The sequence below is a fragment of the Hypanus sabinus genome, chromosome 8 (genome assembly GCF_030144855.1).
Source record: "Hypanus sabinus isolate sHypSab1 chromosome 8, sHypSab1.hap1, whole genome shotgun sequence".
NCBI lineage: Eukaryota > Metazoa > Chordata > Chondrichthyes > Myliobatiformes > Dasyatidae > Hypanus > Hypanus sabinus.
Genome location: NC_082713.1, coordinates 83,584,127 through 83,610,196, shown reverse-complemented (window position 1 = coordinate 83,610,196; position 26,070 = coordinate 83,584,127). Strand labels below are relative to the sequence as shown.

General features: G+C 39.8%; 1 protein-coding gene across 2 annotated transcripts in view; it reads left to right on the top strand.

Annotated features, from left to right (window-relative positions):
* The window catches only part of LOC132398274 (plastin-3-like), a 156,298-nt gene that overhangs the window by 65,037 nt on the left and 65,191 nt on the right, over positions 1-26,070 (top strand). Inside the window, exons 2-3 of one of the 2 annotated variants that reach the window (XM_059977445.1) lie at positions 14,764-14,874; positions 17,678-17,841. In XM_059977445.1, coding sequence (XP_059833428.1) covers positions 14,808-14,874; positions 17,678-17,841 — 231 coding nt within the window. In that variant the 5' untranslated portion in view covers positions 14,764-14,807. The remainder of the gene's footprint in view (positions 1-14,763; positions 14,875-17,677; positions 17,842-26,070) is intronic. The other variant, XM_059977446.1, reaches the window with a different exon arrangement.

Sequence of the window (26,070 nt, the reverse complement as noted above, 5' to 3'; positions counted from 1 at the left end):
TCCTCATTTAAATAATAGTCTGCCTGTTTATTTCTTCTACCAAAGTGCATGAACATACACTTTCCGACATTGTAATTCATTTGCCATTTCTTTGCCCATTCCCCCAATCTATCCAAGTCTCTCTGCAGACTCTCGGTTTCCTCAGCACTACCGGCCCCTCCACCTATCTTTGTATCATCGGCAAACTAAGCCACAAAGCCATCTATTCCATAATCCAAATCATTGATATACAACGTAAAAAGAAGCGGCCCCAACACGGACCCCTGTGGGACCCCACTGGTAACTGGCAGCCAACCAGAATGGGATCCCTTTATTCCCACTCTCTGTTTCCTGCCAATCAACCAACGCTCTATCCACGTATGTAACTTCCCCGTAATTCCACGGGCTGTTACCTTGTTTAGCAGCCTCATGTGCGGCACCTTGTCAAAGGCCTTCCGAAAATCCAAATACACAACATCCACTGCATCTCCCTTGTCTAGCCTACTTGTAATTTCCTCAAAAAATTGCACTAGGTTTGTCAGGCAGGATTTTCCTTTAAGGAAACCATGCTGAGTTCTGCCTATCTTGTCATATGCCTCCAGGTACTCCGTAACCTCATCCTTGACAATCAATTCCAACAGCTTCCCAACCACCGATGTCAAGCTAACAGGTCTATAATTTCCTTTTTGCTTCCTTGCCCCCTTCTTAAATAGCGGAGTGACATTTGTAATCTTCCAGTCCTCCGGAACCAGGCCAGAATCTATTGACTTTTGAAAGATCATTGCTAATGCCGCCGCAATCTCCACTGCTACTTCCTTCAGAACAAAAGAGTGCATTCCATCTGGTCCAGGAGATTTATCTAGGAGTAAGGTGTATCTGTTTTTCTGCATCTGGAGACTGAATGGTTTTGTCAGTTTCTGTAATCAAAGATATATAGCTACTCCTGTGATTTCCTTGTAGGTTAGGGAAAATAATTTGTTTTTCTCCTGAGTAAGAAACATAACCATAACCACTCTTCAATTGCATCTAATGTTGGAAGCTAATTCTGCCCGCAACCCCCACCCCCACATCTCACAATCCCAAAGTCATGGAGTTGCACAAACCTTCTGGGGCCTGGTCTGAATCTTTACCCAAGTAATTATTCTTCATATAAGCCTATCTTCCACTTTTTGCTCTGGGCTGGGATTTAGTGCTTATAGTAAAGGGTAGGCAGTTGTAATGCATGCTAATTTAGTTTCCACCATTTTTACCACCTGTGGTTAAATCCTATCATTTGTATTCAGAAATAATAACACCAGGATAGGTTGTGACATAGCGTGGCCTTGAGATCCCAGAATAGGGAGAGTACCATATGTGGCAATGGAAATATGGGAGCATGAATCCTGGCAGTTTATTGGGGCATAAGTCTTTAGCCTTGAAGTGGCATTTCTAAGAAAACACCAGTGTTCATGTATTTAATGGGGTAGTGGGAGAGGAGATTGTGAAGCAGGCAGAAAAGATATTCAAAGATGTGTTCAAAGCTTCCTTGAGTTGTAACATCACTATTAACTCCTGCAAATCTCTCATCCATGACCACTAAAATTTGAAAATTATGATTCCAGATGCTTTTGATAACCTTAATGATGTGCGTCAGGAGCACACTGAAGCCTCTGTGAGCCACAGAAGGATGCATAGCCTCACAAATGACCACTCTGTTAGCCATCTTCTGCCCAATTTAAGCATTCTTGTTGGATACAAGGGTTCTTGTGCAGCTTACAAAATAAAGGCTATATATAATGGAGACATGATATTGTGCAGAGTTCACTGACCAGCTGATGTTTACCAGGAGCACAGCTCTTTAGGGTGAGCATCTGCATGTAGAACACTGTATCTTTGAGACAATATTCATCAGAGTCTGTATCCTGGAAAGATATGATTTGGGGAAAAATATTAATCTGTGCGTCATGTCAAAATGAATAAAGTTGCAGTTTACATTGCTAGACCAAAGCACCGGAAAGGGTGTGGCTGCCTTTTTGAGCAGAAGAGGGAGTGTCTTAATGCCCTAGGTACATTGCAACATGCATTTTAATATTCTGTGCTCCGCAGCTAGGAATGTACAATGAGCCAGTTAGGTGTGGCCAAGCATTGACCAGCTATTACTTGTAAAGAAGGCCTCTTTTTCAGAAAATGTATTTTTCTGCTTATTACAAGTAACAGACCTGGTGAGTTAACAATTGATTTAAATACTTGGGCAGTTATCAGGTTGTCTGAGTCAATGAAGAGTTCATCAATTTTCCAAGTGTTGAAGGACTTGATCAGTTTATGACTATTTTTGTCCTGCAGTTGTTTTCTCAAAATTTGTTCTGTATACTCTTGCAGACAAATGGTATGCATTTTGCCAAGTTTAAGATAATGCATCTCATGTAGATCAAATAATATCCAATAGTACTTTTGATTTAGTATTTTAAATTAATTCAGCCTAATTTTTCAGCAGTATTTGGAAAATGTAAGCTCAACATACAATGTGAAGTCTTAAAATTGAAAATGATTTTGGCAATGGATGGAAGCCAAATGAAATGTACTGATCAGGAATGAGCAGAGTTTGGTTAGTGCAGGGTCATGTAGGGTTTTGTTTTTCATATTGAGTGTTTTTTTTTAGGCATCTAATTTTACTCTAGTTTTGTATTCTTTTATAATGCCTACATTTTGTATTTTAACGTATCTATTTCTGATCTCTCTACTCCCTTGGAAATTATTCCTCATCAGGAATATTTTTGTGTTCTTAGTGCACTATTTGAAGTGTTTCATGACTTAGAATGGCAACTTTTCAGCATAAATTTATATAAAAATAATGTGACATCAGATGATGTCTATTAACTGTTTTGAATAAAGAAGCTTGTGAAATCTAGTGTGATGGTGTTGGGTTTGCTGACTGCAAAGTTCTAAACTCAAAGACCTTGAGCCCTATCGGATATAAATAACACTCTCTCTAAAAGGGAGATTATACTGTAATCACCAAAAACTAATTTACTTCCCTGTTTATTCTTCACTGTGAGTTTAGGTGCCAATACCCACTATTTGAGTGGTGGGTCCCCTCTCCCTATCGAAGAGAAAATACTTCCAGCTGATAAGGTCGATTAAAACACAGTTAATTTATTTTCAGTGATACACACTTAGATCCAAATAACACTCTTAAAATACATTTAAAACTCAGAGGGTTTTTATCTTAAACATTTCTTATTCATAAAAGTGTAAAGGACAAATGATTTCCAGTACACTGGCACAATCCTTGTATAAACTAAGAAGATGATGCAGACAACCAAGTTGTTCGTCATAGAAACCGAAGCTGGAGGGATGGGTTCTCATTCATCTTCTGTTCCTTTCATGTTTCTTGATGTTCCTTAACCCATTCCTAATAAGCCTGAACTGCTCTCTCTATTTATACTGTTTCATCCAACTTGGGAGGCCACATATGTCATTTCTTCAGATATACTTTTAACACAAATGCTTTAAAAATCAGTTTGGAAACAAGATCGCAGTTAATGCTATATGTGCTGTGAGCCCAACTTCTCCGAGTAAATAACCCCTTCAATTAAAAACACTTCAGTTTTTGGTATGTTAAATACAAATATCCTTCTGTTCTATAAGCTTCCCTGAACTAAACAACTTCGGTCACATTTTGTGTTTGAAGCTATCCATTGTTTTGTTCTGCATCTCTAGTAGTAATAAACCAGGTCCATTGAGCTAGCATCTACTTGCTGCAGACGGAGCATCTTTTATATACAGAACTATTTTCAAAGCTGTTCTATAGAGAATGCTTTTTTAAATTTCAGGCTGATTGCCACTTTCCATTTAGATTTTTAAAAAACTGAAGACTGACAACTTCCTTTTACCAGTAAAAACTAAAACTGTTAGAAGTTTATTTACATCTGTTTTTTATCTTACAACTGGCAGCTGCTTTGTGTTTAGAAAGCAAACTTCGCAAACATAAGAAAGTGGATATCCATCACCCCCTCCCCCACACACTTCTAAGTGAAGATTTTTAACCCAGTTTCTTCCTAATGCATCAAGTTAAAAGACTCCACATGGGACCAGATTACTACTCCTTCATCCAATGAGGTAGATCAGCAGTGCTAGAAAGGGCTTTCTTTGCTCTGATGCTCAAAGAACTCATTGAGCTCTTCCCAGTTTCTTTAAAATCATCTTCCACACAAACAATTCCTGCTATTTCCTTGATGAAGGTTTGAATCACTGTCTCTGGCAATGTCTCTCAATAAGCTTAAGATAGTTCATCCCATTCACAGGGGTGTTCACATTGCTTTTGATATGGTACACAACTTTACAGGTTTTCTGGCAGCGTGTCTTGTAAACGAGTACTAATCATGTATTGCTAGCCTTTGCCTAAGAATTAGTAATTTTAATTATGAAAAATTGTGTCCAGTTGTATAATTTTAAGAGTCTCAGGAGTGAAGCTGTCGTATGAAAAGCAGAAGTTTCCAAACCTCAATCTTTGCTTCAATGTTTCAACAAATAAAGAACTGCAAAAATAGTCATTCCCTTGGCTAAGGGAATTGTCCATTGAAAAACTGAAAACAGAATCTTCAACCCAATTTAAAATAGTGCCAATCCATGTGGAAACTGTTCTGTGCAGCAGAAGCGAAATGTACAACAGCTGGAAAGGTCTTGACTATTGTTTCAGCCAGAGATTAGGCCAGGCAGGTGTTTAGTGGGTCTCAAAAGAAATCTTGTAAAGAAGGTGCCACACTTGTGTCAGTTCAGTTACTCTTGTAATATGTAGAGAAATATTCTTTAATTTGACTGAGTCTAGTCATTATTGACTAATATTAAGTCCTTGTTTGTTACACCTAGGATAAATTGTTCCTGAAAAGTGGACTTGCATTTCCATCTTGAGATACGTAATATAGATTTTTATCACCAATTACTTCTATAAACCCTAAAAAGTGGGTGATTCTCTGAAATCAGTATGACTAAAGAATGCTTGTTATCAAAAATTTCTGCTTTGAGTGAATCAAGAAAGATCACATCAGTGCTACTATGTGTGAGCATTATCAAGGCATGACTGTCCAGGCAGCTTTAGGCCATCAGACATTGGAGCAGATATTCAGCCTGTTGAGTTTGCTGTGCCATTTCATAATGGCTGATCCATTACCTCTCCACTCTATTCTCATATTCTTCCGAGACGGATGTGGAAACTATAGAAGAGGTGCAGCAGAGATTTACAAAGATGTTGCCTGGATTGGGGAGCATGCCTTATGCAAATAAGTTGAGTGAACTCGGCCTTTACTCCTTGGAGCAGCGGAGGCTGAGAGGTGACCTGATAGAGGTGTATAAGATGATGAGAGGTATTGATTGTGTGGATAGTCAGAGGCTTTTTCCCCAGGGCTGATATGGCTAACACCAGAAGGCACAGTTTTTTAGTAGGTACAGAGGAGATGTCAGGGGTGAGTTTTTTACTCAGAATGGTGAGTGCGTGGAATGGGCTGCCAGCGAATGGTGGAGGCAAATACAATAGGGTCTTTTAAGAGATTCCTGAATAGGTTCATGGAGCTTAGAAAAATAGAGGGCTATGGATAACCTTGGGTAATTTCTAAGTACATGTTCAACACAGTAGTGTGGGCCAAAGGGCCTGCATTGTGCTGTAGGTTTTCTATGTTTCTATTCTCCTGCCTTCTCTCCATAACCTTTCATACCCTGACCAGTCAATAACCTATCAACCTCTGTCTTAAATACCCTCAATGACTTGGCCTCCATAGCCACCTGTGGCAATGAATTCTGCAGATTCACCACCCTCTGGCTAAAGAAATTCCTCCTCATCTCTGTTCTAAGTGAAAGTTACTCTATTCTGAGGCTGTGTCCCTTGGTCCTAGACTATGAGGCATCAAATGGTTGCAGACAAAATAATCAGCATTGCTGGGAGTGAGATTACAATAAATTTTATATTTGTGGTATTGAGTATGGAATGAAATAACTGAAATATCAGCATATAGAAAGAAGAAAATATGACAGAATGGTGCCACAGTGGTAACCTCTTACTCAATGTCAGCAAGACCAAGGAGCTGATTATTGACTTCAGGAGAAGGAAACAGGTCCATGAGCCAGTCCTGATCAGAGGATCAGATGTGGGGAGGGTCAGTAAATCTAAATTCCTTGGTGTTATCATTTCAGAGGATCTGTCCTGGGCCCAGCACGTAATAATGAACAAAGTACGGCATTGCCTGTACTTCTATATGTGTGGTGGAGTGTTTATTTACTGGCTGCATAATGGCCTGGCATGGAAACACCAATGTCCTTGAATGGAAAATACTGCATAAAGTAGTGAATATGTCTCAGTCCATCACAGGTAAAGCTCTCCCCACCACTGAGTACATCTACATGCAGCATTGTCGCAGGAAGTATCCATCATCAAGGACCCCAGCCACCCAGAACATGTTCTCTTCTCACTGCTACCATCAGGAAGAATGTACAGGACCCTCAGGACACACAACACCAAGTTCAGGAACAGCTATTACCCCTCAACCATCAGGCTCTTGAACCAGTGGGGATAACATCACTCAACTTCACTTGCCCTATCATCAAAAAATTCCCACGACCTATGAACTCACTTTCAAGGACTCTTCTCATGTTCTTGTTATTTATTTATTATTTATTTCTTTTGTATTTGAACACTGCTCTTTTGCGCACTGATTGAGCACCTGAAGTGGTGGGGTCTTTGATTCTATTATGATTATTCTATTATGGATTTATTGAGGTTCCCTGCAAGAAAATGAATCTCAGGGTTGCACATTGTGACATATGTATACTTTTACTTTGAACTTCGTCCCAACATTGTATGTCTGAGTTGTTTTTTGTAAATTGATCATCTTTTACATTGTATATTCGAAGGCCCAATAGCTGATGTGGCATTGATATTAATTGGATCTGCCTCAGAAGTCACGTCTTAAATCACTGAAGTCTTTCTGGTGAAAATATTCCTACAGCGTTGGATCTAGACTCAACGTTGATTTAAAAAAAAACTAGTGTCATGCTGAGTAGAATGAGCAAAGAAAAAAGAAAAAACATGTAGTTTAGATTTCACTTGGCTGAATGACTTATTTTGCACAATATTTTCAGGTAACTACAGATATTTCTTTTTCCGAATAGAGCTGGCGTCTTTGTCCTGTTCTTCCTTCAATTCATTTATTCTTTTTTTTTGAAAACTTTTTTTATTGCATTTTTAAGTAGTTACAAAGTAAAGTATGAAAAAAAATGTATATAACCCTTCCCCCCCCTTAACCCCTCCCCCCCAACTGCCCTATGGAAAAAAAAGAGAAAGAAAGAAAAAAAGGAAAGAATGCCTGGTTGTTGGAAGATCTCCACATGCTCCATGGAATTCGTAATAACTTTAATATGTATATTTATTTCTTTCCCCAAATAACCAATTGTTTCATCTTCAGAGCATCTATATATTTAATCCTGTCTTTTGTAAATAAGGGCTCCAAATTTTCAGAAATTTTCCTCATAATCCAATATTACTCTTACTAGGTGATATTGAAGGGATAAAACTGAAACTCAAACTAAATAAATATCAGAAAGAATTTATAAAAATTGCACTGGCAGTAGCCAAAAAAGCTATTGCAGTTACTTGAAAATCGGATACATATTTAAGTATAGACTCTTGGAAGAAAGAAATCTATGGCTGTATTCCATTAGAAAAAATTACTTATAATTTAAAAGATAAATTCATTTGTTCTTATAAAGAATGTTAAGTTCAAGTTTATTGTCATGAATATATATACACACACATACATAAATGGCATGAAAATGTTCTTTTGCAGCACTGCAGTAGATTTCAAATATAATAATAATTTATTTACCGAGCTGTTTTCATAGAGAATAATTAAAAGTGCTTTACAATGGGTGAAAATGCAAACATGAAAATAAAAGATAAAAAAGATGTTGGTGAATAACAAGGTTAAATAAATAGGTTTTGAGCTGGCATTTAAATGTGCCAACTGAGCTTGCATCCTTTGTATTTTTGGTATTGAATTTCAGTTTAGTGTAGTTCAAATAAGCTGACCTGCCAATTATCTTTTGAGGAAGATTGTTTTTAATGTAAAAGAAACTTGAGAGTTCAAGCAGGGTTGTAAACCAAAAACAATTCTGTGATGTATTCTGTTCCCAGACCATTAAGAGCTTTTAAAACAAATAAGAGAACTTTAAAATCAACTCTAAAAGACAGGAAGCTATTGCAGGGTAGCTAGGACAGAAATGATATGCTCCCTCATCCTGGTTTTAGTTAAAAGTCTTAATAGCGGTGTTCTGAATGAGTTGTTGTTTGTCAATAGATTGCTTTGGAAGGCCAGTAAAAAGGGCATTGCAATTATCTAGTCTATTTGTATAAGGGCCTGAATTCATTTTTCAGCATCAATGTATGACAGAAACAGACACACCTTTGCAATAAGTGTTGAAATGCTGCACAGACATAAATTAACATTAACTTAAATTACATAAAATTTGCAGTACTGTACATGAGTGGAAAATAACATCAAAATAAACAGAACAACCCTAGTGCAAGATTGCAAGAAGAAAGAAAGAAATATTGTCTAAGAACTTGGTGGTAGTGGGGAAGGAGCTGTTATTGAACTTTTGAGGTGTGGGTCTTTGGGCTACTGTACCTCCTGCCCGATGAAATTGGGAACTGGTGAGGATCCCTGATATGAATGTTCGCTTCTTGAGACAATAGAGAGACTTGCACCTGTGGTGGAACTGGTGAGGGTCCCTGATGTGAATGTTTGCTTCTTGAGACAATAGAGAGACTTGCACCTGTGGTGGAACTGGTGAGGGTCCCTGATGTGAATGTTCGCTTCTTGAGACAATAGAGAGACTTGCACCTGTGGTGGAACTGGTGAGGATCCCTGATATGAATGTTCGCTTCTTGAGACAATAGAGAGACTTGCACCTGTGGTGGAACTGGTGAGGGTCCCTGATGTGAATATTTGCTTCTTGAGACAACAGAGAGACTTGCACCTGTGGTGGAACTGGTGAGGGTCCCTGATGTGAATGTTCACTTCTTGAGACAATAGAGAGACTTGCACCTGTGGTGGAACTGGTGAGGGTCCCTGATGTGAATGTTTGCTTCTTGAGACAATAGAGAGACTTGCACCTGTGGTGGAACTGGTGAGGGTCCCTGATGTGAATGTTTGCTTCTTGAGACAATAGAGAGACTTGCACCTGTGGTGGAACTGGCTGAGGGCACCCCTCTGTAGACTTCTGCATTCCTGTGTATCAGATCTTCCATTCCATGCAACCAGTCAGAATGTTTTATATTGCACATTTGTACACATTTGTCAGCATCTTCAACAACATGCTGACTTTCCTTTAACTTCAATAAAAGTAGAGATGGTTGTATCTATATACTTGGTCCAGGATAGAACCTTCAAGATGTCTTCCTGAAGCACTCTGTGTTCGTCACCTCTTTAATGAAGGTGAGCTCTGCACTACATGTATGTGCTTACATGCACAGAAATTAATTCTCAAATATGCCTGCAGTAAAAATCTACCCTCCTGTGTTTTGTTGAAGGACAAGCTGTATCTTCCAGCGAAGGCAATTCAGTTGTATAAACTCAGATCATACATGACTGAAGAATTAGTGTATGATGTGGTTTCTTTGAAAACTTTCATGGACACAAGTAGATCAATGTGATTCAGTCTATGTTTTGTTATTCAGGCCTTTGCTTTCTCATAGTTTCCTTTCATGGTGGATTCTTGATTTTGGTCCGTATTTGAGTTTTGCAAACAAATCAGAGTTGTCTGTGTGAAATGCTCACCTCCAGCCTTGAAGATCATTGGCTTTTTCAAGATGTGAACATCATCTGAATTTAATTCCTTGCACTGATGCATTTTAGGAGGAATCAGATCAGACTGAGATTTATTGCCACTGATATATGATGTGAAATTTGTAGTTTTGTGACAATCAATAAATGTAAAGGCATAAAAATGTATAAATTACAAAAACTAGTTTGGGGAAAAGCGTGTTTGCATGCTGGTATTTGTATGACACTAAATGCAAATCCCTTCAGGCCAACTCTCCTTTTGATGTGCTTTCAAACGTTTGATTGCTAGAAAATCAATTAGAATACCTACACTTGAGACTGAATTAGTGTTCGTTTAAGGACTGTGGCATGCTCATTCTGACAGAAATGTGGTTTGAGGATACCATTCATGTGATGCTGGAAGTCCAGAGCAACACAAAATGGTAGAGGAACTCAGCAGGACTAGTGGCATCTATGGAACTGAATAAAGTGTCAATATTTCAGGCAGAGACCCTTCATCAGGGCTGGACAGGAAGTGGGAAGATGCCAGAATAAAAAGGTGGGGGGAGGGTTGGAGAACAAACTAGAATGTGACAGGTGGGTAGGAAAGATAAAGGGCTGCAGAAGAAGGTATCTGTTAGAGAAAGGTGGACCATGGGAGAAGGGGGAGGAGGGACACCAGAAGGAGGTGATAGGCAAGTGAGAAGAAGAAGTAAGAGGCCAGAGTGGAGAATAGAACAAAAGGAAAAGGGGAAGGAAAAGAAAATAAACGGTTATAGGATGGAGAATCAATGTTCATGCTGTCAGCTTGGAGGCTACCTAGTTGTTGCTCCTCCAACCTGGAGTGGCCTCATCATGGCAGAAGAGGAGGCCGTGGATTGACTGTCGGAATGGGGATCGGGATTAAAATGGTTAGCCATTAGAGCAGAGGTGTTTGACAAAGCGGTCCCTCAATTTACGTTTTGTCTCCACTACATCTTTTCCCAGGATGAGGCTTTCCTTTCCAGGACATTAGAGATGTCCTCCTCCTTCAAAGAAGAGGGTTTCACTTCCTCCACCATTAATGCTGCCCTCTCACATATCTCCTCCATTTCCCAGACATCCACTCTCACCCTATCTTCCTGAAGCCTTAACATGGATAGAATTCCTTTTGTTGGCACCTACCATCCCACAAGCCTCCGCAACTTCTTCCATCTTCAACATCCTACCACATCTTTACTTCCCCCAACTCTCTGATTTCTGTAGGAATTGTTCCCTCCGTGATTCCTTTGTCCATTTATCCCTACCCAATAATTTCCCTCCTGGCTCATATTTCTGCAAAGGACAGAAATGCACCTTCCCATTCACCTCCATTTAGGGCCTCAAACAGTTCTTCCAGGCAAAACAGGCTTCACCTCCGAATCTGCTGAGGTTCCGCTATTGTATCCGGTACTCCTGATACGGCCTCCACTGCAATGGTGAGACCCGTTGTAGATTGGGAGACTACTTTGTCAAAATCTTCCACTACATCCGCCAAATTTCCCAGTGGCCAAACATTTTAATTTCAGTTTCTGTTCCCATTCTGACATGTTCCTCCATGGCTTCCTGTTGTGCCATGATGACAGTGGAGAAGCAACACCTTGTATTCCATCTGGGTTGCCTCCAACTTGATGGCATGAATATCAATTTCTCCTGGTTTAAAAAATGTTTTGATTGCCTCCCTTTTTCCAGTGGTCCCCACTCTAACCTCTTATCTCTCATCAACTGCCTATCACCTCTTCTTGGTGCCCCTCCTTTCCTTTGTCCTGTTGTCCACTCATCTCACCTATTAAATACCTTCTTCTCCAGCCCTTTATCTTTTCCACCCACCTATCACTTTCTAGCTTGTCCTCCATCCCCTCCTCTAACCTTTTTATTTGATTGACTTCCCCCTTCCTGTCCAGTCCTGATGAAGGGTCTTGGCCTGAAACATTGATTGTTTACTCATTTTCATTGATGCTGCCTGACTTGCTGAGTTCCTGTATGTTGTATGATTTATTCACAAATAAATTTGTTAATTTATCAGTGGTAATGTTACTTCCTGTTGCATGTGTGAGTTGTGTGTAGTGTTGTGTACCTTGGTCCAAAGGAACCTTTCATTTGGTGGCATACATGAGTATAGTTGAATGACAATAGAGTGAACTTGAGCTTCACTAACAAGATGGTGTTCATGGATTATTCAGAAATTGAATGAGGAGAAAAAGCTGTTCCTAAATCAGTGAGTGTGAATTTTCAAGCTCCTGTACCTCCTGCCTGATGGTAGTAGTGAGGAGAGGATAAGTCCCAGACAGTGAGGGTCCTTAATGCTGGATGCCACCTTCTTTGAAGCACTGCCTCTTGAAGATGTCCTCAGTGGTTTTGATCATGAAGGAGGTGAACAAAAGGATCTAAGCAAAGTATTAGTTTACTGAGCTCAATATTTTGGCACATAATGAGTTTTTTATTTGCTGTTTTTGGTTGTAAGTTGTGAAAATGAGGTCATATTGCATGGGATGCAAGCCCTGCAAAATTGCACCTGGAGCTTCCCTTCATTCCACATATTAGGACGTGTACGGCATTTGTGGGATGCGTGTGACATATGTAATTCATTTTGCAGTACTCATCTGAAATTGAGGCATATTTTTCTGGTTTGGTTTGGAGAGTCTTGGCCTTCCAATGGGCTCTGTACACAGCAGTTGTGCTTTTCAAAGGGCCACTCGACCATTTTTCATTCACTCAATTCATCTGCTGCTCTGTGGTTTGGAACTTTCCAGAGGTCACAAGAATGGGGAATTCAATGATTTTACATGAAATGCTTTTTTTTCCAGTTGCTGACTACTTCTGTAATGCCAAGTTCCATCTGCTCTATAATAAGTTACAAGGCAAGTATTAGAAGAATAGTCATGTGTTTAGGGCTCAGTAGGAGGATGGGAAAGGCACATTCTCTGTACTGTAATAATACGGAGAGAATCCCCTAACTCTGAAATGGACAATGGTTCCTTGGTAGAAAATGATATCTGTTACCCTTAGGACACCAGCTAAGCTCCCAGTTCTGTAGTAGTAAATGTAGTGTTTATTTTCATTCTTAACCTGGTTTCTGATTGGCTTGTACCATTATTCCAGTTTACTGTGCATTAGGGAAATTATGGATGCTCAATACTGAAGAAAAGTATTCTCCCTATTTTAACAGCTATAACTTTATTCATAATTTTTTAAATATTTGTAAGAATAAACTGCAATGCCTTTTCATTCTTTATGTTCAAAGTCAATGCTTGTAGTACTGCTGATTTATATTCCTACCCATCCATAGCACTGCTGTCACTCATGTGGCTCCCTGGCATGGTATCCTATCACAATAATTGAGGTGCTTCCTCCCCCATCCCGGCCTCTCCCTCTCCAGTAGTGGAAGAGCTCTGCATTGTGGTCCTTTCCCATCACGCACTTGTGACTGCATGAAGATACAGTCTGTTCCTCAGCATATGGTCCTGCATCCTGGAGTGTGCAGTTGGCAGCATTCCTCCATGGGCATCTTGATGTGCTGGCTGACAAGTTTCGGGCAGACCAAAGAGCATCCTTCACTAAGCTGATGTTCTGCCAGCAACACTTGATGTTCATCTGTGTGTGTCCCCCTGGAAATAGATCATAGATCGGAAGGTCCTCTAACATACTGTACTCTGGATGAACTGTAGTACAGGCCCTTGCATCTTTCTCCACACCCTCTTTGCTAACCCACAGTCCACAAAGAGGTGACTGAAGGAATGTAGGCAACAGATTCAGTAAGTTTCAACTCAGACTGGAGTTGTGTTGACTGAGCGATCTGTCTGTTAATCATTCTTTAAAGTGTGTGGGGTGTGGACAAATTATAAACCATTTGCCCAGAAGCTACTTAGCAGCAATGCATATATATGAGCTGCTTTTTCCACAAGCTACTGCTCTGTAGCTGTGAGTTGAGGTGTGTTCAAATATTTTCCTATGACTACCGATGGAAGTCATGCATTGGCAGAATAATCCTCTTGGCAATTAACTGCCCACCACTTACCAACAGGCAGGGATGTGTTCCTAGTTGCATTGGAAGCTTTGAGAGAAGTTTGAGAAAGATTCCATCACTCTCTGTCCTTTCCCACTCCTTGACATTTCAAACAGACTGGGCAATGCACTTAGCTTAATAACGTGCAGTACCAAGCTAAGCACTGAAAATTGCTTGTGGCACTGGCATGAATAGGCAATAGTGCACCATAAAGCATCCTTAAGTTCAACTGTAAGTGTGAATATTATTTTGGCATGCGAAGTCCATTAGCTTTGAGTTTTCTTTCAAAGACTAACTGTGTGTTCTCAGTGTAGTGACTCGAAATAATTGAAATTTGCCCATGCGTTGGCACATCTTGTCGTGGCATAATTGTAAATTCCAGGCATCTTGGTAAGCATCAAAATAGGAAGGACAGAAGAAAACTGTGAGATATCTGTAGTTGTATGTTACAGATTACTTCCTTATATGTATATAGTTTTTCTCAAAAGTATAAATAGGATTGATTGGGAAATGTCAGCATTGGGTTGAAAGATGTAGCCGGTTTTATTTCAGCAAATTGCAGTCTTGTTAGTAAGGCTTGCTCTTTTTCATGCCACCCTGAATCTTGTAGCATGGAATATGTGTTCAGCTCAGTAATATACTTAATAAAAACACAAAATACTCAGCAGGTGAGACCATATCTATGTTTCTCTTTCATGGATGTGCCCTGACCCACAGAGAATTTCCAAAGGTTTCAGTTTTTTTTGTAGATTACCAGCATCAGCAGTTTAAAAAACAGTCACTGTCGCGTCCTTACCTGCCAGCTTGTGCCTTTGTTTTACTGTTACCTGGGTAGTGGGGCCATGGCCATAGTTAACCTTGAAAGGGATAGTTACAGATTTTCTAAACGTTTATTTCACAAGATGCAATGAGCCAACAAAGAGAGAGCTCTACTATTTCCAGTGCCTTATTGAGGATTTTTCTTTTCAGTTTTGAATCAGTAACCTGGTTGGATTGTGCAGGTGGGAAAGGCAATGGAAGCTGTTACACAGATCTCCAACGATGAGCTGGAAGAGCTCAGAGAAGCTTTTACAAAAGTTGGTAAGTATTGTTGCCTACTGTCAAAATTTGTACAAATCAAATTGTGTCCAATGTGGCAAGGAGTTGAGTAATATCCAATGAATGGCATATGGTGCAATGTGGCTCTATAAAACATGATCAGAAACTGGCTCTTACCGAACACTATCTGTGACTAGTATCAAACTCGAATAATTGTCATTCAACCATGCATGAATACCACATGAAACAATGTTCCTCTGGGGCCAAGTTGCAAACTACAGTACTAACAGTCATATACAGCACAAAGTACGTACAGCAGATATCAGGTTATAGTAAGCATACAGTCACATAAAAAAAAATATAGCCCAAGTCCCTGAGTCCCACGAATGTTGTCTTTATGAACAATTCTGCAGCAGAGAAAATGAACTAGTCTTCTACCAAGCAAACATTGGAGGGCAGCACCTCTGCCAGCATGGACGTTACACCACACCGCCTCCGGGCAATGACGTTGCCTCTCACCTGGGTGGTTGCAAGTAGGTGGCACTGCAGCAATAGGCCTAGTCCTCACTACAACCGAGGCCATGCAGCTCCCCTGCCCTGAGTCCCACCAATAAACTATTGAAGCGGACTTGCAGCATTTCACATTACTAACGTCCAACAGAGTCTTGTTATCTCAAATAAAAGGATAAAGACAATCACTCACTATTAGACTGCACATCGACTCCAATGCTTCTCTGTAGCAGCCAGCGACACAGTCCACACTGTCTAGCTCCTCTGCCAACAAGCAACTTGCTGGGGGTGGGGGGGTAGACCTGCAGTATTTGTAGTTCTTAATGTCCAGTGGTGCCTTGTGGTTGTAAAAAAGGAATTTAAAAAAGACAATAAGGCCTTTGGTTAGCCCCGTAGAGGTAGTTGTATCTGAGCACATCACCATCCTACCTGTTTCGCAGGATTAAAGAAATATACTGTCAAAAAACAGGCCCCATTAATCCAATTCATCCATGCTGACCATAATACCTATTGTACTAATTTCATTTGCCCACTATAGGTCTCATATTCCTTCCACACCTTTTCTGCACAGGTACCTGTCCAAATGCCTTTTAAACAGTGTAATAGAATTTGCCTCCATGACCTCCTCTGGCAGCTTGTCCTAAATATTCATCACTTTCTGTGTTGGTGAAGAAACTTATCTTTTCAATCTTCTTTAAATTTTTCTCTTCACCTTAAATCTTTGCCTTCTAGTTTTGTCTGTCCTGGTGTCTTATCTACCCAATCTATGCCCCCGTGATTCTGTAAAATTCTAAGGCCATCTCCTGGCTTCCTCTCTTCCAATGAAAATAAACCTGTCTATCCAATTTCAATAAAACAATGATTTTGATATTTCTACATTGTATTCATTTGAATTGTGAAAATCGGATAGCTGTCACTCTGACTGCAAACTGCTAAATCAAATATCTGTGATTCTTGTCGGTCTTCATTTTGTAATGATTAATTTCCTTTAGATTTTGTAAGGTAAAAATCGGGTGGTGCTTTCATCTGTAGCACAAAATCCTCATCCTCGTCCCAACATCTGAAAAAAAATTATATTTTACTTTTCCACAACAATATTGCCTCATGGCCCAATGATAATGTAATGACCTTAGTTGTAGGACAGTGTAAGATTTGTCACTTTGTTATGCTTACTTGCTTGTTCTTGAGCACATTCTTGCTAACACTCACCAAATATTATTAGGAATTGGTCTTTGGGTCAGGAATCCTCAGCTTAATTGTTCTTCATAAATGACTTGCTGACTTGTGACAGTTTAAAATTCCTTAGTGTATCATTTTTATTTTTCCTCCATCAAAACCTTGTATGTCTGTCGAGAACTTTTCTACTGGCAGCATCCAAGTCTCATGGAATTTGATATTCATATATTAATTGTAATGCAAGGTAAGTTATAGATGTGATATTATACATCACTTTGTGTACGTTTGCGGCCTACCGCACAATTTTTAAAATGCTTGTTTGGATGGCACATTTTCTGTGTTAGTAGATTTCCAGTCGATGTGCATGAACACATTTGCAGAGATTTCTTTACAAGAGCTGAAACTGTGTGATTGTTCTGAGATTTATTCTGATTAGCATGAAAGGAAGCAAAGAGTACACTTGTCAGGCAAAATGTTCCTTAGCTAATTAGATAATTAATTCACAAATAAGCTGCAAAATGCGAGTTCATAATATCAGCAGCCTTGGTTTGATTCTTCACTTCGCCCACTGCTTCCTCCACTTTGACCTCAACTTTTATTTAGGGAATATGTGTAATGAAGGGGTTTTCTCTGCAACATGACTGTTAAGCCCGAAAGTGCTAAGTTACTCTTGCTTATTATTAAAGTTCAATAACGGCCTTCCAAAATCTTGAGGTGCCCTCTGATTCTCTAATGCAAGGTTTTTCTGAATTTTATATATATATACTTCACACTTCTTGAAATAAGTTCTATTATATTTGCAGTTTCTTTTGATGATAAAGCAAACGTTCCAATCTTTACCCATCAGCTCAGCTGAATCTTGTTTATTTTTTTAATTCCTGACACAGCAAAGCAACTTCCAGATGTAGCAGTTCAGTGTGGTGCTTGAATGGAAATAAAATGTGCTGAGTGAGGCCTACTTTTCTATTTTAGTATGCAAGTTCACAGAAGACAAACCTTTAAATGTAAACTTAAAATACTTCCTGTATTATTATCAACCTTGCATTAGCGGTAGAAGGGCAGAAATTATTAGGGATGATAATAGGCAGATTTAATCTTCTAATAGCCAGCGGCATTTCTGTGAATGTATTTTAAAGAAGCTTCATTTTGTTCTTGGTAGATCTCAACAGCAGTGGCTACATCAGTGACTCTGAACTCCATGATCTTTTCCGTGAAGCCAATGTTTCGCTGCCAGGATACAAAATACGAGAAATCGTTGAGAACTTAATGAGTGAAGGTGATAAAGACAAAGATTGCAAGATCAGCTTTAATGAGTTTGTTTCTGTAAGTGTCCTTGTGCTTGTGGTTCATTCTGCACAGAAGCCCGTAATAACCCAGTAGAAGAGCATCATTGTTAGCTCCTTCCTAGAGATGTTTCTCAATTGGATAGATTTGAATCCACCAATCACTCTTTGTAAAGCACCTCTAAAGAAAGTTAGAGTTTTAAGTTCCATGTTCAGTACTGAAAACAAATTTGTTTTAATGTATCACATTGCCTTCTACATGTATGGCAAAAGAAACAATGGACAGAGTTAATGTAAATCTCTTTGTTATTATGAGCTTGTAGCGATGTACTACATACAGAGGTAGAAACAACGAAACGCAGTCGGTAAGTCGTTTCGAGACTAGTTTATTCAAACTTTGAGGCGCTAGCTTTTAATCCCTAGTTCCCGCCCTCTCCAGGCGGAAATGATGTCAGAGGTGCATTATCATAGTCTCTCCCCGCGCGCTGGCTATTTGTGAGCTGGTTCGCCTGCGCAGAAAGTGGATCGCCACAAGCTAGGCAACAATGTTTGTATAATGATCGGTAATAGGTGTTAGCATGAGTTGAAAATGATCAAAGAAGCTTGAACAATTATGGAAGATCAGATATTTAATACATGATTTTATAGTATCTTTTCAAGAAAATATGTAAATGCCTGTTACAAAAAATTAATATTGTTGAGCGGGGAGTACTTTACCTACCCATAATTTTAAGGAGTTCTTTTTTTTTTCAAGATTTTTCAGCTTTGATTAAAATATAACATCTTTTCAAGAAAATATGTACATGCCTGTTACAACAAATTAATATTGTTGAGTGGGGAGTACTTTACCTATCCATCATTTTAAGGAGTTCTTTTCTTTTTTTCATGACTATTCAGCTTTGATTATTTTTCACTTTTTCTGTGAAGTAAGACTTGTTTTCATCTTTCACAGCAATTTTTGCATGTTTGTGGTTAGGTTGTTCCATTTTCAGCATTGCTTACATGTTTTTCTTTGGCTGCAGCATGTCCTTGGAATGCCTGTATTGTGCAAGTGGCTTACTAGATTTTTTTTGTTATAGTTTGGGTTTAAAAAACGGAATTAGTGACTAATTTTCAGGCGTCACTTCAGGTGAAAACCGAAATCAAGTCAGTTCCAGCCTACTGTTTGTATCCCATTATAAAATGTAAAAATTTGTTTTGGGTCCAAATTTGACTACAGTATTGAAGATAGGATCATACAGCATTTTTTTCTTGCAATATGAAAATCAACTGATCCATGCATGAACTTGTGTTGCTCCCAACCATTGGTAGGTTGGTTGATGATCACAGCAAATGTACACAAAGTTTGGAGAGAAGGAAAATGTGATAATGATTTCCTCTGGTCAGTTGTTTCAGTTCAGCACTTCCTTTGGCTTTGCATTCGATTACTAGTTATCTTAGTGATGCTGGTCTCCAGTAGTTGCACTGGTTGGATAATTCATAAATTTGAAAATTGTCTGCAGTATCCCAGAAGCTTACTTCAATCACCTGTAATATAATTTCCTGAAACACTCTTAAATTTGCATTGGAAATAGTTTCTTAGACAGACACCCTGGGGCTCTGGTGTTTTTTTGTTTAGAAGGGTGGAAGCGTATTTCTTTTTGCTTCCCATTTAATCCACCTGTGGAGGCTCGTGGCGTGATGGTAAGGACAAGAGGAACTCTATCACAGTTAACGCTGTGGCAAGATGGGGTGAGTGCTGATGTTCGGGAAATGGAGGAGTTGCGGGTGAGGGCAGCGTCAACAGAGGAGGAAGGGAAACCCCATTCATTGAAGGAGGAGGACATCTCTGATGTCCTGGAAGAAAAGCTACATCCAGGGTTTCACATTATCCTCTGCAACTTATAGCATCTCCAAAGGGATCCTACCTCCAAACATATCTTTACACTCCCACCCCCCCACCCCCCACGGCTTTCTGCAGATATTGACCCTCCATGATTCCCTTGTACATTCGTCCCTCCCCACTAATCTCCCTCCCGGCACTTATCGCTGCAAGCGGCCAAAGTGCTTCCCCTGAGAACCTGCTGGGGTTCTCTGTTGTGCCTGATGCTCCTGTTACAGTCTCCTGTACTCGGTCAGAACCGTCGCAAATTGGGGGACTGCTTTGTCGAACACCTATGCTCCATCTGCCATAAGTAGAACTTCCTGGTGGCCAAACGTTTTAATTCTGATTCCCATGTCAGCCCATGGTCTCCTGTTGTGCCGCTATGAAGCCTTACATTCACCCTGTGTAGTTTCCAAAATGATGGCATGAATATCAATTTCTCCTTCTGGTAAAATATTCCCTCCCCCTCCCCTTCTTCTATTTCCACTCTGACCTCGTGTCTCTACTCACCTGCCTATAACCTCCTTCCCTTTCGCCCCACTTTCCTCTCCTATCAGATTCCTTTCTCTTTCCTACTCACTTAGCTTCACGTGCCACCTTCTAGCTATCCTCCTTCTCACCTTTTCACTCTAGTGTCTTCCCCCTTCCTTTCCAGTCCTGAAGAAGGGTCTCAGCCCACATTGTCAACTGTTTATTCACTTCCATAGATGCTGATGACCTGCTGAGTTGTGTGTGTTGCTTTGGATCTCCAGTATGTGAAGGCTTCTCGAGTTTATCAGCGCTCTTTCAACTACACTGAGGCTGAAGAAGAAATTTCAATAATTTTACAGTTCTTGCCCTGTGCCCAAAGAGTATTCTGGTTCATGCAGGCCTAATCTTTCAACTTTGTATTTTGTTTCTAGATACTAATATTGCATGTTCAGACATAATGTGCAACTATTATATAACTATTTGAAGAACTTTTAAGGAGCTGTTACCCATACCTTACACAAGTTTGAACATTGTTGCTTCAGTGCTTCCTGTAAGATGCCTATACTGTTCACTGAAGCAAATAACCTGGATTTGGAAGGGCATCAATCAAGCAGCAGCAAATACAATTAAATTCAGTAACTCTTGTGATCAATTTAAAATTGCCATACATTATTTTATATATATACTTCCACTTTAGTGGGTTTTTGAACGGGAGACTCACTGACTTTGGATTTTGAGCTCAAAACCCAAGCTGAGACTTGTGCAATGATTTCTTGATTTATTGGGAATTTTATAAATAAGGCATTTTGAAACTGTTACAACAGTTATACAACAGACTGTCTCTTCCATTTCCGGGTTAATTGTCAAATGCTTTATTAAAGGTGCTTCAAGATGTTAAATTCAATCCAAATTGGACTATGTTGAGTAAATTAGAGCCTTCAGAGAAAGATAGGTTTAATCAATTTGAGAATGAGCTTTATTACTGACATATGTGATGTGATGGATATTCGCTTCCTTGGGCACTAGGCCTCTTTCTCATGTTTTGCAAAGCTTGCTTTCTAAACAGCAAAATTCAAGCTCGTTTAATGTCATTTCCTGTACACAAGGGTAAAGGAGAACAAGGGACACTAGGCTGTAAATAAGGTGACTGACAGGAAATAATGAAGTAGTGATGGGGTTAGTGGGTGGAGGTGTTGATCAGTCTTACTGCTTGGGGAAAATAGCTGTTTTTGAGTCCGCCATTGGTAAGAGCACTAACAGTTGTAAATAAACTTGGAACTTGTATTGCTTTATTTTGCTTCTGCTCGTAAAATGGAAGTAATTTGTGACTTGAAATATAAATGGAAAGCAGCAAGCAGTTTAAAGTTTGAAAGCACAGCTTTGCAAACAAGCTCAGTTTAGAACCTAAGACTTGCTGGCTCATACCATGAAGCTAACTGCTCAAGAGGAGCAGTATAAGATAATGGGTTATTTAATTTTGCTTCTTTCAAAAATAGACAAGCTGCTTAAGTTGTTTTGTTTAAGGAAGCTTGCAGAGCAGATGAATAATATCATTTAACATATCAAATAACTAATCTATTAATGTTAGAAGTTCTTTGTACTCAAGAAAGTTAGTTTTACAGCATTAGCTGAGATCTGTGCCTCCAAAAGCTTTTAGACCTTTTGTGTAAAAAAAAAGAGAGAGAGAGAATGTCTGAGGAACTATCATAAACATATTCAGTCACCCAAGTGTTAGAACAAGTGTATAAATGTAGACAGTAGTTCAGACATATTAGGAGAGCAGAAAGGAATGTGGAAGAAAAATGGGGTGAACTAAAATCCATTCCTCTGGCTTTGTTTTCTGCAACGGATGATTCATTCGTCATTAGCTTTTAGGAATTGTACCTGTGTTTTGGAAGTGCTTTATGTTTTGGAAAATTTAAGATGGAAATCCTATGAGTTATAAATGTGTTTAACTAATGTTATTGGGATCACTGTGTATCACTGAAAATAAATGAACTGTATTAAACTGCTTTATTAGCTGGAAGTATGTTTTCCTTGATGGGAGGAGGGACCCACTGGGAAGGAAAGTAGTCTTTGAATATTTGGTAGTTGCAGTATAATCTCCTTTTTGTGAGACTACTTGTGACTACTTATGTCCAGCCGATAGGGCTGAATGTCTTCATTTGAGTTCAGAACTTTGCAGTCAGCAAATCCAATATCATCAGTTGTTTTGTTACAGCACTGTAGTGCAAGAGATAAAAATTCTAATTTTCAGAAAATAAATGGTGTAAAATAAGAATAATGAAGTAGTGCTCACAGGCCATTCAAGAATCTGATAGCAGAGGAAAAGGGTGCTCCTAAAATTTAGGCTGTGGGCCTTCATGTTGATAGGAGGAATGAGAAGTGGGCATGTCCAGATAGTGAGGATCTTTAATGATAGAAGTCACCTTCTCGAAACACACTTTTAAAAATGCCCTTGATTATGGGGAGGCTTGTACCCATGATATAGCTTGTTGAGTCTACAACCCTCTTCAGCCTCTTTCAATCCAACACATTGGAGTCTTCATAGCAAATGATGATGCAGCTAGTCAGAATGCGCTCCATGGTGCATCTGTAAACATTTACTAGTCCTTGGTGAAGTATCAAATCTTACTCTCCTAATAAAGTTTAGTGTCATCATCAATACTAACATGACTAGACCCAAGCCCAGAACACACACACTCTCATGACCCACACAGATTTTAATTTTACTTATGCACAAGGAGAACAGCATGGTCCCATCACCCACACTATTCCGAAGCTGGACCAGAAAGCTGCTATTTTTATACAGAAATGGCTTTTCGATTATGGATATTGACTATTTGGTAAAAATGTATATGTTTTAATTCCTTATTTGCAAGATCAATTGCCATTTACAATGAAGCTGTTAAAAGTCATCAAAACTTCAAGCTGACAATCAATGATATTCTGAAGTTAGTAAAGCAATTGTCCTTTAAATGTTGGGTGTGTTTCACATCCTTCCATTAATCCCATCTAGTCTATCCCTGGCACTGTCTATAGAGTAAAGGGATACTATGTTCTAGGAAAATCTTTCTGGAAAATTCCCACGACAGAGGCCTCACTCATCTACCTTAAGTGCATAGTGTTGGCGTCTTCCCCTCCTATCTGCAAAGGGCAAGATTAGCTCCAGCAATCACACTTGGCTAGGTTTGACAAGATTCCACTGCTGTCATCCTTGCCTGGAATGGTGTCTTTTAACCCTTACCTTGCCACAACTTCCACACTCCCTCCTCTTTGTCCTATTGAGGACAACATAAATCATAAATAGTGCCTAGTCCTCTGAAACTCTGTGACAGTTTCTTCAGGGACAATTGGCTATTGCTATCAGGGGCTTGCATGCAACAGTCCTGGTTAATAATGGCACAATTACCACCTCTCTCAGACAACAGAAATCTGGTGCAGGTCAATTTTGAAGGGCCACAGTGAGGATTGCTAGCATTTCAGCAGTAACGTCATCGATGGCCTAGCGCGAAGTTCATCATTAGCCGATTTCTCCAGCAGTGCTGGGGCCATGTTAATGCTTTCACAAGCCAGTCTGGCAGGTTCACAAAACAGGAACTCTACAGTCCAGAAACACTGAGTCTCCGCAGTCCTTCGGTGGCATCCCCACACTGTAAGATGTAAGTAGCATGTAAAGAAAGAGTAAGCAGCTGGTATGTGGTGCTACATAGGCCCTATAACAACAACCCCACCATGGTTTTGCTCAAGTCCAAAGATCCCATTTCAAAAGTGGTGCCTTTGGCAGCCAGGGATAGGCCTGATGGCCACATACCTAGTAAGTACTGTTAATGGGTCACTGGCAGTACAGACTTTACACATACCGTTACCCAAGTCCAGTCCCGTCTCTTGATGGCTACGGTAACATACTTCACCCCATCTCCATTAAGCAGCCTCAGAGTGGGGGGGGGGGGGGAGATGCAGTCATTACAAGTAGGTTGATACTAACCCTCAAACTCTATGATAAATACATTGGCAAACCACCTTCTGAATGGATAGGCCCTCTCTACAGCATACCCAGCAATCTGACCAGTTAGTATGCGATGCATATTCATAGCTGAGGTGAAGAAAAGTGTTAGGAGATTAGTGTCATGAGATGCTTCTGCACTTAGGCAAAAAATAGATATCTAGATTCCTGAAACGTATGCTGCATGGAGGTTACTTAATGTCCTTATTGTGGTTCTTCTGGCCACCTTTTTCCTGGTCCAGTGGCACTGTTGGCCTAACATATGAGGCATGTATCCATACGAGATTTCCTTGGACCTTTTGCAGTGGCATATGTGATCAGCAACACTTGGAATGAACCTATCCAGCAAGGCTTCAGGCAGTTCTTTCATCAGTAGGCTCTCACCAGTACCCAATCTCCTAGCTGGTTAGGTGTGGCTCTCTGCAGCCAGCACCATCTTCTGGGTTTCAAGTAGCTGTTGATGGGAACCTTTAAGTGCTATTCAATTATGCAATGTTCTTCCTTGTGTAATATGGATAACCATCTGTTTAATTAAAAAGGGAAAGGCAGCTGGCAATTGCATGGGCATCTGGGCATCCAAAACTACCTCATGTGGAAGTTTGCAATTGTGCAGTTTGTAGCACAGCACATTGTCAAGAGAGCCACTGAAAGCACCTCTGGCCACTTCAGTTTAATGTGGTCACGCAATTTACCTAACCTGTTTTGACAGGGTTCTGCCTTTCAACTGCTCTGTAAGATTGGAAGTGGTAAGGGCAGGTGAAGTGATGCTTATACTGTGAGACTTCTGATATATTAATCTGATATATTCTGATATAACTCTACCCATAAAAGACGATTATCAGGAGTTTTTTTGTCAGGGATCCAAAACCTAAGAATTAAATTCTCATGATAAAGTTCAGTAACAATTACAGCATCATTTCTCTGACTTGGGTAAGTTTTTACTCATGATGATAATAAACAAACTAAAACATGTAGAATCACAACCCATACATTTAAGTAACTGCATAAAGTCCTCTTTGTGATGTACAAATGACCGTCTGGGGGAGGGCTCAGCAGCAGATACCGGCAGTCTCTCGGGATTCTGTCTGGCAAATCATATAGATTTGCATTAATTGCTATGATTGAGAATCTCTCATTTTTGATTATACCCATCATCCTTTATAGTCTTGTACATTGTGTGTTTTAGTCCATAAAGATTTTTAAGCGACTGATGCAACACACTGTAATTTTACTAGTTCATCAAAAGAATTCGGCAAGTATCGGCATCCTAATCACACTGGAGTGCTACGTGGCCATAAAGATTTGCAGTTGCTGCTTTAGCAAAGGAGTCGGCTTATTTATTCCCTCTAGATATTTCATCCTTCCTGTTAATATGAGCCATGTAGTTTATAACCACAATTCTAGTAAGTATTTGGAAAAGCATGAAAAGGGTTATAGTTAGTTCATCGTGTATTATCAGAGATCCAAGGAGGTGAGAAACCCAAGTAGTTTCTATCATTATCCATTGTCATGTGCTACTCCTAAAGACATAACAAGATCCAGTGCACCAGCTACAAGGATACAGACTTTTTTTTATGGCAAAGAGATTCAGCTGCTTGAGCAAAATGGGGGGGGGGGGGGCAGGTGGTGTGCTGCTTCAGTTGCACATATGAGGTGTACACAATACAGCACTAGGATTTTTTCCTACATTTTTTTCACTGATGTCAGATTGGGAGGAAAAGCTGTCAAAGAAAAATTGCATGCTGCTTTTACAGGCATTTTACAGGATTAATATCATAGAGTTTGGGAAAGATTTATTTAAACTATGTCGTCAATGGTGCTGGTGGCAGTGGCCGAGGAAACAGTGATCAAAGTTGCCTTGGCCCGAGGTCATTTTCAAGCCCAGTGGCCAGGCTGACTGCAAACAAAAAATACCCCTTGCAGACATC